This window comes from Phocoena sinus, chromosome 2 (assembly GCF_008692025.1).
Source record: "Phocoena sinus isolate mPhoSin1 chromosome 2, mPhoSin1.pri, whole genome shotgun sequence".
Taxonomy (NCBI): Eukaryota; Metazoa; Chordata; class Mammalia; order Artiodactyla; family Phocoenidae; genus Phocoena; species Phocoena sinus.
In genome coordinates this window covers 151,399,282-151,416,056 of record NC_045764.1, presented here as the reverse complement: position 1 = coordinate 151,416,056, position 16,775 = coordinate 151,399,282, and the positions used below count along the sequence as shown (strand labels likewise).

General features: G+C 38.9%; 1 protein-coding gene across 6 annotated transcripts in view; it reads right to left on the bottom strand.

Annotated features, from left to right (window-relative positions):
• Positions 1–2,696: 2,696 nt before the first annotated feature.
• The window catches only part of TTLL5 (tubulin tyrosine ligase like 5), a 317,335-nt gene continuing 303,256 nt past the window's right edge, over positions 2,697–16,775 (bottom strand). For all 6 annotated transcript variants that reach the window (XM_032622071.1, XM_032622067.1, XM_032622068.1 and 3 more), the window contains one exon: positions 2,697–3,353. In XM_032622071.1, coding sequence (XP_032477962.1) covers positions 3,331–3,353 — 23 coding nt within the window. In that variant the 3' untranslated portion in view covers positions 2,697–3,330. The remainder of the gene's footprint in view (positions 3,354–16,775) is intronic.

Here is a 16,775-nt window from a genome sequence, read left to right as displayed (position 1 = left end):
CCGTGAATTCCCCTGACAGTGACACACTGCACTGCCTTCTGCCATCTGAGAGGGCTGCACTACTGTTTGTGTTCCCTTCGGTCTTGGATACATTATCCTCAGACACACAGAGGCAGTGGCTCAGATGTGCAGAAAGCATATGAATTTGACCTCCATTTAGTTGTGGGCAAAGTCACTTGGGGTGATTTCACATATGGAAATGTGTTGGTTTGTACATTCACTATAAATTCAGTTGAGAATTAGAGAAACTGTCTGTGGCAAATGGCCTAAGAATATGAGGCTAATTCTGTTACCAGGTTGAGCCTAAAAGAGCTCACCAGGGACTCCTTTTCAGAGGATGGGCCTCTTGTCAGGGATTTGGGAACGGGGGAGGGCAAGAAAAGCGCAATCCCTTAGTTCTCTTATGAGGTCATGGATGCCAGAGCAATGCAGCATTCTATTGTGGCTTCATGTCCACCTGAAGCAACCATCTGCAATAAGTGAGGAACCATCTAGCAGCTCCTGAAAAACATGTTCCTCTAGAAATTACTTTACCACTGGTCAAAAAGAAGTCTATCTGAAGCTAACATTTTGAAGGTGGAAGGATGTGTACAATATGTTCGTGTCCGGAGTCGTCCCAAATTAAACTCCTGAATTTGGTCACTGAGACTCTTTTCCTGCTTCACCTATGCTCAGGCAGTTCTAAGTGCTCCTCTCTCAGACTTCATCCTAGCGGCACCCGTTTACTTCCACTCTATTTCAGGAACTATGTCCCTGCTGTAAAATCATATCTGGTGGCACTGTGCTCTATCTTACCCAAGGGAGCCAGTGGGTATGAAGAGGGGATGCAGCATGCCTAGCTCTTCAGCCATGGCCATAGCCAGCCCAAATTTCAGTCTGTTCATTGATGGCAGTCCTTCTCAAATTTCAATGGGCAGAAGAATCACTCAGGTGCTTATTTAAAATGTACAATTTCAGGCTGCAGCTTTAGAGATGACTTTAGGACTGGGGTAGGTCCAGCCTACCTAAAAACTGTATTTTGAGAAGCAGTGCCTTATACCTGATATCGTTGGTCCTTGAAGCTTAAATGAGGAAGAGGGAAATAATCTTACAGGGCCTAGAATAAACATTTTTTTTTTTCTTTTTGGCCGCACTGCGGCATGTGGGATCTTAGTTCCCCGACCAAGTATCAAACCCGAGCCCCCAGCAGTGGAAGCGCAGCGTCTGAACCACTGCACTGCCAGGTAAGTCCCAAACCCTCCTTTTTATCCAACCCCATCAGACATCATTAGAACGTTGGCCTGAGGGTTCATCCTAATGAACCAAGGCAATGAGCAGTGTTTCCTGAAGTATCCCAAAGGAAACAGACCCACTGTGATCCCAAATCTTCTTTTTATGTTAGACTCTATTCTTATCTTAGCTGATACAAATATGGGCAGGGGTCTTCAGCCTTTTCTAGAAACTCAGAGTCAGCATTATTAGTATTCCCAGCCTCCCCATTCGACATGTCGCTTACAGGCACTATAGAAACTTAAACCATTTGTCCGTCCATCTGTAAAAATACATGCCTGTTTTGGGGAAGGGTAAGGAGGGACACTACTGTTGGAGGGAGGATCATATGATTTGCCTGGTTTGTTACCAAGAGAAGTCCAATACCAATAATAATGACACTAAAGTACTTGGGTAAATGAAGGAAGAGATCTGGAGTCTGGTCTTACACCTGATCAGCACACGGTGAATGCAGTAAGAAGTTCAGCCTGAGGATTCAATTCTGATGGTTACCTAGGGCAATTCCAAACACTCTAGTTGGTCTAAAAGTTCTTTTACTGGACTCAGACCCTCTTATGCTTTTTTACAAGAACCGTATGGTGAGTCTCCCCAAACACCTTACTTCCCAATGCTACACATCAGCAGGGGACTATGAAGGAATTCTAATTTGTCTACTAACCAATTCATAACCAAATTAGCAAAACAATTAAGATGGTCCTCAAACTACTAACCAGAAGTCACAGGAACACCTGGAATGCTCTCTTTTCTCCCGCAACTGACAGACTTCATCCCTCACAAGCAAACAGAATGTTTCAATGGGCTCAAACCTGTTTTCATTCACCAGGAAGGCAATAGAGCCCTTCTTCTCTTTGCCTTTTTGGGGGTCCTTTTTCTTTTAGGATTTCAATGCTGAATCTATAGGACTTTGTTGTGGAAACCCCAGATGCTGGATTCTCCCCCAATAACTCCTTGTGGCAGCTAAGTCAACCTTCAATGGGCTCTGCAGTCACCTTTCAACCTTTTCTCCAGTGGAGGCCAGAGGGAGGACCTAGGACAGATGAGGAAGCAGGAGAGCAGAGGGAAAGCAGAGGGAAAGCAGAAAGCAACCAGGGGGCTGAGCTGCATCGTTCTGATGAGCTGTTTAGGTAAACACTATGCAACTGGATACAGATTCACGTGCCACTGGAGGACCCGTCTGCTGGGGTCTGATAATGGAGACATTTGCACGCCCCAGCCTCCCAGGTGCTGGAGCTGCCCCTGGGGAAGAGCCTGGACCCACCACCTGTTGAAACCAAATATAAGAATAAAACATCTCTTTATAGCTCACATTTCTTACCTGAAGTTTAAAAAATTGCCCAGCAATGAAATAAAATGAGAAGTTGGGCCTATTTCAGTCTCGTTTGTGAATACTGATTGTTTGGAACTTAGTAAATGGAAAAAAAAGAAAATAAAAATAGACTTACTTTATTCATTTTAGAAATCAGTAATTCCAAAGGGTGCCTTTACCATGGCTCATGGGGTCAGCAGCACACGGACTTTTTTTCACTCTCCGGGAAACTTGTGATATAAACTCCCCCTTTCCCCCAAACCCTCTTGCAAGGGAAGAACAACTTTGGTACATAATGTTGTTGGGATTTTAGGCTTTTAGGAGGTAAAGTTTAATACTGCAATCTGGAAAAGAAGAGGAAGCAAAATGCAAATAGCCAAAGAGCCTCTTTTATATCATGTCTTTGTGGTAGCAGGAGAGGGACAGAGAAGACCTAAGCAGGTGGGAGAAGGGGTGAAAGGGGTAAAAGATACACGTGTGCTCTGATGGGGTATATATCGCTTCCGCTGAATGTCCCCACTGCCAAGTTCCACTGAAACCGAGCTGACATGTTTTCCTGTCGTCTCAGGAAAAGTCTGGATTGGCTGATAGGTAACAATCTACTGCCACTTCTGCTGGTAGGCACTGGGGACTGAAACAGCAAAAAAAAAAAAAAATACTCTGGACCCCTTGCAGCACTGGTGGATGCTTCACTGGAGTCACGCACCCAGGAGTAGTGGAGTAGTGGATAGGCTCCTCCTCCACGTGTCTGTGCTTCATCTTTTAGTGTGAGCGGGATCTGAAAAAGAGGAAGTCAACCAACCACTGAGTATCTGAAATGAGCACGTGGGGTTTTACTAATTTACAGGAATGTTTGGATTAGTTAGCATTACTGAAGAATAAAGTAGCTGTGGCCCAAATACATGAAGATCACTTTGAAGTAAAAAACTATTAATTTTAACTACTTTTGTTGGAAACGGTTCTAAAACGCTCCCATCCTGCTGCTGCTTCTTTGTTGTGTCGTTTTCTTAGTTTCTCCCGGCCCCCCATAAGAACATTTTATCCCTTCTGCTTCTTAAATAAAAGATGCTAAGTAAGTTAGCCTCTTCTAGAAACTCAGAGTCAGCATTATTAGCATTCAATATTGAACCACATGGAAGAATTGCTCTATGTACGCTCTAGAGTTTGTCTAAATCTTCCCTCCGTGCTGGGTTATCAGATAACACTCTGCCTTGTACCCCCTGCCTCCATCCCCAAAATACACATCTACATTTCTCCATCCAGTTTAAGAAAAGGAACATTACTATTACCCTAAATCCCCTGTGAGACCCTCCCAATTCTTTCTCATTTCCACTATCTTGAATTTTGGGTTTATCTTCCCCTTGTTTGCTTTTAAAAAACAGGTCTATTTACTACGTATACTTATATCCCTACACATTTTATTTTAGTTTTATGTGGTTTTGAATTTTATAGCGCTATTTTATTATGTGACTATTCTTGTATGTGATCTCAGTACACAACTGGAAGAATTTCTTTAGATAGATACTTAGGAGTGGAATTGTTGGGTCATAAATACTTGCATCTTCAACCCTCTAAAAATAATGCCAGCTTATTTTCCAAAGCAATTGTACCAATTCATACCCCCTCTGCCAGTGGATGAGCTCCCCCCCCAACCTCAACCTCCTCTACATGTGGAGAAGCGGTATTGCCTGAATTAAAAATTTTTGCGAATCAAGTGAGGACATGATGGTATCCTACTGTGGTTTTAATTAGCATCGGACTGATTAGGAATGAGGCTGAGCATCTTCTCAAGTATCTAGTATCACACACACATGTTTTGTCTTCTGCAAAATGCCTTTTGCTTATTTTCCTATTGAGTTGTTGCTTCTTGATGTTTTTAAACAGCTCGGTTGAGATATAATTCCACACCATTCAATTTACCCATTCAATGTGTAAAATTCAGTGACTTTTAGTATATTCAGAGTGCATCCATCACCACTATCAAGTCTAGAACATATTCATCGAAAGGAAATGGAAACCCACATCTCAGCCATCACCCCCATACATCTCACCCCCCCAGACCTAGGCAACCATTAATCTACTTTCTGTCTCTATAGATTTGCCTATTCTGGACATTGCATATTAAGTGGAATCATATAATATGTGGTCCTTTGTGTCTGGCTTCTTTCACTTACCATAATGTTTTCAAGGGTCATCCACATTGTAGCATGCATCAGTATGCTATCCCTTTTAATGGCTGAATAATACTCTATTGTGTATATATACTATATTTATTTATTCACTCATAAGTTGATGGGTATTTGGGCTGTTTCTACACCTTGGATATTATTAATAATGCTGCTGAAAACATTCAAGTGCAAGTTTTTGTTTGGACATATGTCTTCATTTCTGTTGGGTTATATACATATTGCTGGGTTATAATGGTAACTCTATGTTTAATGGTTTGGGGACCTGCCAAACTGTTTCCCCAAGCAGTTGCACCATTTTGCATTTCCACAAGCAGAGTATGAAGCTTCCAATTTCTCCACATCCTCAACACTTGTTATTGTCTTTTTTTGAATACTGCCATCCTGGTGGGTATGAAGTGGTATTCTGCTATGCTTTTGATTTGCATTTCCCTAGTAGCTAATGCCGTTGAGAATGTTTTCATATGCTAATTGGCACTGTATATCTTCTGTGCAGAAATGCCTTGTTCAGATCCATTGCCCATTTAAAAAATCGAGTTGTCTTTTTAATCATTGAGTTTTAAGACTTCTCTACATATTCTAGATACAAGTCCCTTATTACATACATAATTTGCAAATATTTTCTCCCATTCTGTGGGTTGTCATTTCGACGGTGTCCTCTGAAGCACAAAATTTAAAAATTTTGATGATGTCCAGTTTGTCTATTTTTTCTTTTGTTGCTTATGCTTTTGATGTCATATCTAAGAAACTATTTATTGATTTTTAAAGTTCTTTGCTTAATACCTGGATACTAATTTTTTGAGGGTGTGTGGCAAACACCGTCACCAAGTTTGTGACTTGTTCCTTCAATCTCTTTAGTGTATCTTTTTTTTTTTAAAGAGGTTGTTTCATGATTTATTAATTTATAAGGAAAGTCCTGTTCAGAGATAAAAATTAGATTACATTTAGATATACACTTAACAAGTGACCTTTTCAGAAAATGATTTTGTTTTAAATGTTAAAACTTGCAGAAAATCCAGGGCAGTCACCATAAAAATGGATGGTTTCTTTAAAAAACTTTTTAAAATAAAAAATTTCAAACATACACACAAACTAGAATAGTATGACACCTTCCTGTTCTCATCCTCTAGCTTCGATAATTATCAACGTCCTACCATTTTTGTTCCATCTCTCTCCCCATGTTTTTTCTCCTGGAATACTTCAAAGAAAACCCAAGATAACGCATCATTTCACTCATAAATACTTTAGCATGTATTTCTAATAGAGAAGAACTTAAGGATAAAAGGAAAACAAAACAAAAACCCCACAACATCTTTATGGTGTCTTAGAACAGAAGTTCCTAATTTGAACAAAGTCAAATTGATCAGTTTTCACCTTTCTAGTCTGCACTTTCTGGGTCTAATTTAAGAAATCTTTCCCTTACATTATGGTCATAATGTATTGTCCTATAACGTCTTACAAAAATACTGACACTTTTGCCATTTGTATTTAAGCTTTTAATTCAAACTAAAATTGTGTAGGGTATGAAGAACAGATCTACTTTCATTTTTTTCCCACACAAGGAAGTCTCCCTTGATAATAATCTTGATAATAATTTTTGGTATCTAGTAAGACAAGTCACACATGGCTCCCTATCTCTCATTCCCATTATTTAAGAGTATAAGGGTTAGGCTTGACCATTTTCTCTTTCATGTAAATTTCAGAATCAACTTAAGTTAAAAAAAAAAAAAAAAGAACAACTAATATCCTGGCTAATCTATAGATAAATTTTGGGGTGAACTGACATCTTACCAAACTGACTTGTAATCTATGAACATGTTTCTCTCTCCATTAATTTTTTTTAAGTGACTCTCCATAGGGTTTTATAATTTTTTTAAATTGGAATATAATTGCTTTACAATGTTGTGTTAGTTTCTGCTGTACAACGAAGTGAATCAGCTATATGTATACATGTATCCTCTCCCTCTTAGACCTCCCTCCCACCCCCACCCCCCCCCATCCCACCCATCTAGGTCATCACAGAGAACCAAGCTGAGCTTCCTGTGCTCTATAGCATGTTCCCACTAGCTATCTATTTTACGCATAGTAGTGTATATATGTCAATCCTAATCTCCCAATTCGTCCCCCACTCTCCTCATCTGCCCCATGTCCACATGTCCGTTCCCTACATCTACGTCTCTATTCCTGCCCTGCAAATAGATTTATCTGTACCATTTTTCTAGATTCCACATGTATGTGTTAATATACGATATTTGTTTTCCTCTTTCTGGCTTACTTCACTCTGTATGACAGACTCTAGGTCCATCCACGTCTCTACAAATGACCCAATTTCGTTCCTTTTTATGGCTAATATTCCATTTTATATATGTACCACATCTTCCTTAGCCATTCATCTGTCGTTGGACATTTAGGTTGTTTCCATGTCCTGGCTATTGTAAACAGTGCTGCAATGAACATTGGGGTCCATGCGTCCTTTTGAATTATGGTTTTCTCAGGGTATATGCCCGGTAGTGGGATTGCTGGGTCATATGGTAGTTCTACTTTTAGTTTTTTAAGGAACCTCCGTACTGTTCTCCATAGTGGCTGTATCAATTTACGTTCCCACCAACAGTGCAAGAGGGTTCCTTTTTCTTCACACCCTCTCCAGCATTTATTGTTTGTAGATTTTTTGATGACTACTATTCTGACTGGTGTGAGGTGATACCTCATTGCAGTTTTGATTTGCATTTCTCCAATAATTAGTCATGTTGAGCATCTTTTCATGTGCCTCTTGGCCATCTGTATGTCTTCTTTGGTGAAATGTCTATTTAGGTCTTCTGCCCATTTTTTAATTGGGTTGTTTGTTTTTCTGATATTGAGCTGCATTAGCTGTTTGTATATTTTGGAGATTAATCCTTTGTCAGTTGCTTCGTTTGCAAATATTTTCTCCCATTCTGAGGGCTGTCTTGTTTATGGTTTCCTTTGCTGTGCAAAAGCTTTTAAGTTTCATTAGGTCCCATTTGTTTATATTTTCATTACTCTAGGAGGTGGGTCAACAAAGATCTTGCTGTGGTTTACGTCAGAGTGTTTTTCCTATGCTTTCCTTTAAGAGTTTTATACTGTCCGGTCTTACATTTAGGTCTTTAATCCATTTTGAGTTTATGTTTGTGTATGGTGTTAGGGAGTGTTCCAATTTCATTCTTTTACACGTAGCTACCCAGTTTTCCCAGCAGCACTTATTGAAGAGGCTGTCTTTTCTCCATTGTATATTCTTGCCTGATTTGTCATAAATTAGGTGACCATAGGTATAAATTAGGTTTATCTCTGGGCTTTCTATCCTGTTCCATTGATGTATATTTCTGTTTTTGTGCCAGTACCATACTGTCTTGATTATTGTACCTTTGTAGCATAGTTTGAAGTTGGGGAGCCTGATTCCTCCTGCTCTGTTTTTCTTTCTCAAGATTTCTTTGGCTATTCAGGGTCTTTTGTGTTTCCACACAAATTGTAAAATTTTTTGTTCTAATTCTGTGAAGAATGCCATTGGTAGTTTGATAGGGATTGCACTGAATCTATAGATTGCTTTGGGTAGTATAGTCATTTTCACAATATTGATTCTTCCAATCCAAGAACATGGTATATTTCTCCATCTGTTTATGTCATCTTTGATTTCTTTCATCAGTGTTTTATAGTTTTCTGAGTACCAGTCTTTTGCCTCCTTAGGGAGGTTTATTCCTAGGTATTTTATTCTTTTTGTTGCAATGGTAAGTGGGGTTATTTCCTTAATTTCTCTTTCTGATATTTTGTTGTTAGTGTATAGGAATGCAAAAGATTTCTGTGCATCAATTTTTAAAAAATTTATTTATTTTATTTATTTTATTTTTGGCTGTGTTGGGTCTTTGTTGCTGCATGCAGGCTTTCTCTAGTTGTAGCGAGTGGGGGCTATTCTTCATTGCGGTGCATGGGCTTCTCATTGTGGTGGCTTCTTCTGTTGTGGAGCACAGGCTCTAGGCACATGGGCTTCAGTAGTTGTGGCACATGGGCTCAGTAGTTGTGGCTCGTAGGCTCTAGGGTGCAGGCTTAGTAGTTGTGGTACATAGGCTTAGTTGCTCCACAGCATGTGGGATCTTCCCAGACCAGGGCTCGAACCTGTGTCCCCTGCATTGGCAGGTGGATTCTTAACCACTGTGCCACCAAGGACTCCCTGTGCATCAATTTTGCATCCTGCAACCTTACCAAATTCATTGCTTAGTTCTAGTAGTTTTCTGGTGGCATCTTTAGGATTTTCTATGTATAGTATCATGCCATCTGCAAACAGTGACAGTTTGACTTCTTCTTTTCCAATTTGTATTCCTTTTATTTCTTTTTCTTCTCTGACTGCCGTGGCTAGGGCTTCCAAAACTATGTTGAAGAAGAGTGATGAGAGTGGACATCCTTGTCCTTTTCCTGATCTTAGTGTAAATGCTTTCAGTTTCTCACCATTGAGAATGATATTTGCTGTGGTTTTGTCATATATGGCCTTTATTATACTGAGGTAGGTTCCCTCTATGCCCATTTTCTAGAGAGTTTTTATCATAAATGGGTGTTGAATTTTGTCAAAAGCTTTTTCTGCATCTATTGAGATGATCATATGGTTTTATTCCTTAATTTGTTAATATGGTGTATCACATTGACTGATTTGCATATACTGAACCAACATCTTACCAAACTGACTTTTAATCTATGTACATGTTTCTCTCTCCATTAATTTTTTTTAAAGTGACTCTCCATAGGGTTTTGTAATTTTTTAAATACTAGGTCTTACATATCTTTTGTTAGATTTTCCCCTAGGTACATTATATGTTTTGATGATTATAACTTCGATACAAAGGGTATCTTTTGTATAATCACACACTCTACCTGTTTGTTGCTGATGTACAGAAATGTAATTGATTTTGGAAAACTCCTATAGAGCTAATAATTTTTTTTAACATCTTTATTGGAGTATAATTGCTTTACAATGGTGTGTTAGTTTCTGCTTTATAACAAAGTGAATCAGCTACAGAGCTAATAATTTACTTGAACATTCGTTTTGGGTTTCCAATCAGACAAATACGTTATGTAAGAATAATGGCAGATTTGCTTCTTCCTTTATGATTCTTAGGTCATTTATTTTCCTTGTTCTACTTTACTGACTAGGACTTGCAGTACAACACTCGATAGAAGTGATGGGTTCCCTCGTCTTGCTCTGCATCTTAAAGGGAATATTTTCAAGGTTTCCCAACTAATAGCATGATAGTTACTGTTGCTTTTTTGTAGCGATACTCTATCATTAGGTTCCCTTCTTCTTACTTAGGTAGGAATTTTTTTAAAGTCATGAGGGTATTGAATTTATCAAATGCTCATTCTGTATCCATTGAGAGGAGCATATGATTTTTTCCCCCTTTAATCTGTTACTGCAGAAAATTACATTAGTCGATTTTTAAATATTACACAATCTTGAATCTCTGGGATGGACCTAGCTTGATCATGATGTCTTTTTTAACATTGCTGGACACAGTTTGCTAATGTTCTATTCAGACTTTTTCACATTTATACCCACAATTAAGATCTTATAATTTTAGAACTTTTGGGGGGTGGGGGACTGTCTTTGTTAGGGTTTGATATTAAGATGATAATAAGAGTTAGGAAGTGTTCCCTCTTTTCCGCTACTCTGGAACAGTTTGTGGAAGATTGGTATATCTGATCCTTGGATGGCCAGTAAAACCATAAAAGCCTAGTGTTGAATTTGCGGTAAGACCTGTTCTTGATTCAATTTCCTAATAATTAAAAGAATATTTGGGCTTTATATTTCTTCTTGAGTAAATTTTTATAAGCTAAATACTAAAATTGTATCCATCTCACCAAAGTTTAAAAAATGTATCAAAGTAAGGTTATCCATAGTATCTTCCTACCATCTGTTTAATCTCTGAAGGATGTATAATAATGTCCCTATTTGTTCCTCACAACTGTGAGTTCATTTTCTATTTTATTAATTTCCTCTTTTGTCTTTATTATCTTTGAATTTATGTTGTTGTTCTTTTTTTTAACTTCCTAAGTCAGATACTTATTAGCACCTTAACTTTCAGCCTCTCCTCTTTCCCTAGTACTGTATAAATTTTCCTTTAATATTACTTTTTAATATCCCTCAGGTTTTGATAAATAGTATTTTCTAATTACGATTTTTCTGATGAGTTAACTCTTTCTTAATTTCTAAACACATGAGGAATTTCCAGTTACCTTTTTGTTATGGCATTGTGATCAGGGAATATGGTCTTTGAAATGTGATTTAAGGCCTATTCATACTTTCCACAAATACTCCACAGACACTTGCAAAGAATGTATATTACGCACTTACTTAGTGTGATGTTCTATACATATCTATTATATCAAGCCTGTTAACTGTGTGGTTCAAATTTCCTAAAATGTTTTCAAGATTTTAAGACTGCTTTATCTACCAATTACTGAGTTACATTAAAACATTCCATTATGAAGATGGATCTGTCTATCTCTCTTTGCGGTTCTGTTCATTTTTGCCCAATATATTTTTCATAAGTATGCATTGTATTTAATTTTAAAAGTCAGTAAATATACTAGTTAAAATAAGTCAACAAGAAAAAGTTAAATACTTTCCTGGTGAATCTTTAGAACTTTTAGCCATAATGTAGTGATCCTCTTTATTTCTTTTTTTTTTTTTTTTTGCGGCACGCGGGCCTCTCACTGCTGTGGCCTCTCCCGTTGTGGAGCACAGGCTCCGGATGCGCAGGCTCAGCGGCCATGGCTCACGGGCCCAGCCGCTGCGCGGCATGTGGGGTCTTCCCATTCCGGGGCACGAACCCATGTCCCCTGCATCGGCAGGCGGACTCTCAACCACTGCGCCACCAGGGAAAACCCCTCTTTATTTCTTGACATGCTTTTTGCCTTAAAATCGATTTGTTTAGTTTTTGATGATGGCCATTCTGACTGGTGTGAGGTGATACCTCATCGTAGTTTTGATTTGCATTTCTCTGATGATTAGTGATGTTGAGCATCCTTTCATGTGTTTGTTGGCAGTCTGTGTATCTTCTTTGGAGAAATGTCTATTTAGGTCTTCTGCCCACTTTTGGATTGGGTTGTTTGTTTTTTTTGATGGTTCTGAAAAACCTAGGGGCAGGACAGGAATAAAGATGCAGATGTAGAGAATGGACTTGAGGACACAGGGAGGGGGAAGGGTAAGCTGGGACGAAGTGTGAGAGTGGCATGGACATATATACACTACCAAATGTAAAACAGATAGCTCGTGGGAAGCAGCCGCATAGCACAGGGAGATCAGATCGGTGCTCTGTGACCACCTAGAGGGGTGGGATAGGGAGGGTGGGATAGAGATGCAAGAGGGAGGAGATATGCGGATATATGTATGTGTATTGCAAGAGGGAGGAGATATGTGGATATATGTATGTGTATAGCGGATTCACTTTGTGATAAAGCAGAAACTAACACACCATTGTAAAGCAATTATACTCCAATAAAGATGTTCAAAAAATATTACTCATATTAAAAAAAATCTATTTGTCTGATGACTATAGCTACATGCCCCTGGTATATCGTTTTCCAGCCTTTTCCTTTCATCCTTTTTATATACTTATATTTGAGATGTGTCTCTTTTAACCAGCTTTGGTTCGTGGGGTCCTTCATAGTCTGGCCCCTCGTCATCTCTTGAGGCCCATCTGTGCCCACTCTCTCCTTCGCTCCCCACACTGCAGCCCCACTGGTGTGCCTGTCTTTCCCAAACACAGCAGCCATGATCTCCTTCAAGGCATGTGCTCATGCTGTTCCCTCTGCCTGGAATTCCCTTCCCTTCATGACCACCAGCTCATTCCCTCACCTCCTTCAGGGCTTCACTCAAATGACACTCTTCTTGACTACTCTGTTTAGAATAGTGCCTCTCCTATTCTCTATCTCCTTTCATGGCTTTTCTTTTTCTCTAAGAACACTCACCACTGCCTAATGTACTATTTGTGTTACATTTGGTTTGTTGTCTCTCTCTCCCATTAGGGATTTTTGGTTGTTTTGTTCACTGATCTGTGCTGTGTGCCTAGTGCTGACAGTAATGTGTAGCACATAGTAGATGCTCAGTAAATATCTGTCCAATGAATCAGTCTTCGACTTTCACTGGAACATTTAGTCCACTCATATTTTTGTAATTACTATTATTTTTATTTATTTCTACAATCTTAAGTGTGTTTTCTATTTGTTCTACCTTTTCTGTGTTTTCTTTTCATCCTTATGGATTTATTATTTTTCTCATTTCATTTCCTCTTGACTATTTTGGAAGTTTCACATTTCTAATCTTTTAGTAGTTACTCTATTCATTTTTGCATTTGTATAAACTATGTAAAGCTGAAGTTAATCAATACCTTCACCTTTTTATTGTACAATGTCAGGTTAGACTACTTTAACTCTGATCATACCCTCTCTCTTGATTTGTATGATATTGATGTTGGATATTTTCATTCCCCCTCTCTCTTTTAACCACACAAGAACATAATTATCACTTCACTGGTTATTATGTTTACATTTGCCCATATTTTTACACATTCTTTGCTCATAATTCCTCCTTGCATCTCAGACCTTTTTCTGGTATCATCTTTTTCTATTTGAAATACGTTCTTTAGATTCTTTCCTTTTGTGGAGGTTTGCTAGGGACAAATTCTTTGGGGCTTTATGCATTGAAAAGTGTCTTTATTTCATCTTTATCCTTGAAAGGTATTTTTAAGTACATTTCTGGTTTGGTAATTGCTTCTTGTCATCAATGGCAAGATTAAACTGCGTTTTGGGTTCCACTCTTGCTGTTGAGCAGTATGCTCTCAACCAGATTGGCATTCCTTTGGTAAGGCTTCTTTTCTCTCTAGCTGCTTTTAACATCTTTTCTTTGTCTTTCGTATTCTAAAGTTTTAGTATGGTGTGTCTAGGTGTGGATTTCTTGTGATTCACTGCAATTTGTGTATCTTTCATTAGCAATTTGTGTATCTTTCATTAGCTTTGGAAAATTTCTAGCTGTGAGCTCTTCAAATATTGTCCCTGCCCCATTTTTCTTCCAGAACTCCAGTTAGATGTCTATTAGGGCGTCTCACTTGGGTTTTCCACCACTTTTTCTTTCTGTGCTACATTCTAGATAATTGCTTTAAATACATCTTCAGCTCATTAAATCTCCCATCAGCTGGATCTAGTCTGCAGTTAAGCCCATTTGTTGAATTTTAAACTTTAACTACTATATTTTTTCAATTCTGAAAGTGCTACTTAGTTCTTTTTCAAATCTGCTTGGTCATAAGTTTAACCTCTTGGTTTTACTCATACTTTTATTCCCTCCTTTAATTTCTCTAAACATATAAGAATTTTTTGTTTTAAATTGCATGTCTGGTAATTTCAATATCTTAGGCTTTGCAGGTCTGATATTGTTATCTGTTATTTTTGCTGATTTTTGCTTATGGCGCTGTGTTTCCTTTTTTGTTTTGTGATTTTAAACTGTGATACCACAGTTCTCAGAATATTACCTGTGGGAATTATTTGAGATTTGAGTTGAAGGAGGATTTCTCCAGAAAAAATATATATTTAATGCTACTGGATGCCTGGGGCCACCACTAGCTTAGGACCGCCTTAAACAAAATTCTCAGTTTGAAGTTTTTTGGAGCACCTAGGGAATATGATTCATGCCCAAGCTTACATGAGAGCCAGTGTGTGGTTATAAATGATAAGGGGGAGTCCTCTACTCCATCTCACTCACCACCAAGGTTCAAGACAGGCAATTTCTTTCAGTGCCTAAGCGGGTGGAGCACAGGTGGGAGGGGAGGTTTATTTCTGGTTAATCTTCACATGGAGAATACAGCCCTTTGGGGTCCCATCTTTATGTGAAAGGTCTCCAGTTAGACTCTCACCTTGAGATTTGCCAGTTGTCCCTTACATCTGCCATAATTCTAGTCTGGAGCTGCTTTAATCCCTGCTCCTGCCTGGTGACCCAGTGCTGGGGTAATTAGGGCAGGAAGGATATATAGAATAATAATGTTATTGCATTTCCCCCCTCACTGCCTCTGTGGCCATGATCAGAAGCCAGCTCTTTTTTGTAGGACTTTAAAAAAGCAGCCATTGAAGTTATCCCATCTTCTTTTTTGCTTTGATGTCCTAGTGTGGAACTTCTTTCTTGTTTTTTTGTCAAATGTCTATACATCATACTGCCTATTTACACACTCACTTGGCATTTATCAAATAAACAGTTACATCTTATTAGGTTAGTTCTAAAGTCAATAAGCAACATAAACATGAAATCAGAATTACTTTTGACAATCTTAAAGCACCTGTGAAATACATTATACTGGTTTGGCAACTATCAGAGTCCAACAAACCCAATTTTTCTCCCAGCCTAGCACCAGACTAAAGTAACCGCCTTGTGTTACACAGTGAATAAAAATATTTTTAAACATGGATTGACATTCTGCCAAGGTAAAATACACCGTGAGAGGCACCTAGGAGTGGAGAAGGCACAGCAGATTCACACTCCATGCTCACTTTAAGGTATACGTTCCCCGAGCAGAATGATGGACAGACTTTTCCTAAATTACCTAAAACATTGTTTCTTAAACTTTTGGGGGTGGGGGGGAGGGGACTTTGTCTTGCACGTGTCCCTCATTTCCCCTGCTACCCTCTTTTCAGGGCAGAGACCGTGTCTTACAAATCTTTACAAGGCCCAAGCTCATAGCATTTTGCCATGTAAATATTTACAGGGGGACTGCTTGGTAAATATTCCATTGACTGCTGTGGAAATGAGCAGAAGCACAGCAGCGTTCCTGATGGGAAGTAAAAGACTTCCAACTAACAATACAAACTATGCTTCTGCAAATAGCAAAAGACCCGTGTGATAAGCAGCAATCCACACCCCAGACCAGTGCTCTACCACCCATCAGCTGTCTGAAGGAAAGGGAGGCAAATTTCCCATGACATCATCTGATCATGGCTTTTCTAGTTTAGAAAAGACAGAAATTCATCATGACTTCCATTCTAATAAAGAAGGCCCAGACCTCAAACAACATGAACATAAAACTGGAGTTATTTTTCTCCTTCCAAGGTCTGAAATGATTAGGAGAAATAAAATTAAATTCATTTTTAAAATTACCTAAATGCAAAGACTTTTTAAATTGTGCCTTAGATTTGTCCCTAAGGCCTTTCCAATGGATCTGAGTGGCTCTGGTAGTACACTCTGGCAGCATTCTGGTTTGGTAAGAAAGACAGTGAATGAATCACTTTATTTATATCCTGAGTGACATTAGGAGAAAGGGACAGCTGGGGAGTGAGGGCCAACCTGCTGGCCCTCCACCTTCCTGGGCACAGCTCTAGTATGCAGGAATGAACAACACAGGCACAAGAGCATCAGATCCATTTCATGAAACCCTGCCTGGGTGACACAAAGGCACTGCGCACAGCTGCAAGGGGTTTGTGTAGAGCAAAGGCAGCCCCTGAGTGATGCTGAAATGCAGTCACGTGGGAGAGGGAGCTGCTGACCACAGCAGCACCGTCAAGCGCTCATGCCCTCCCAGAAATGCTTCTGAATTCTCATGAAGAATACAAGCACCTGGTGTAACTCTTTGATGCCAAAACCAACATGGGCTCAAGTGTCCATCCATGGGGGAGATTTACTTCCTACTAGCAAATGAATATTGAATAGTTTTAATAAAATGCCGTTTTAAGGAATTCTACTATAAAGAACTAAAGTCATGTAGACAATAAGCCTAATTCTTCTAAGAAAATTATACGCAACTGATTTCTGAAAGTATATTTAATTCTTACAAACCTGTAAAAAACCATATTACCCTTATTCTGGTTCACTTTCTTATTACAGCAAACCCTAAGATGAGCATGATAAAGTTACAGCACGGAATAGAAAGATATACATCTATTTGGATGACTTTCAGACACCACTCAGTGAAAAGTGTTTCTTTTTTTTTAACTACATTCAGATAACGTATCTTAAGGGCAGACCATTTAACACA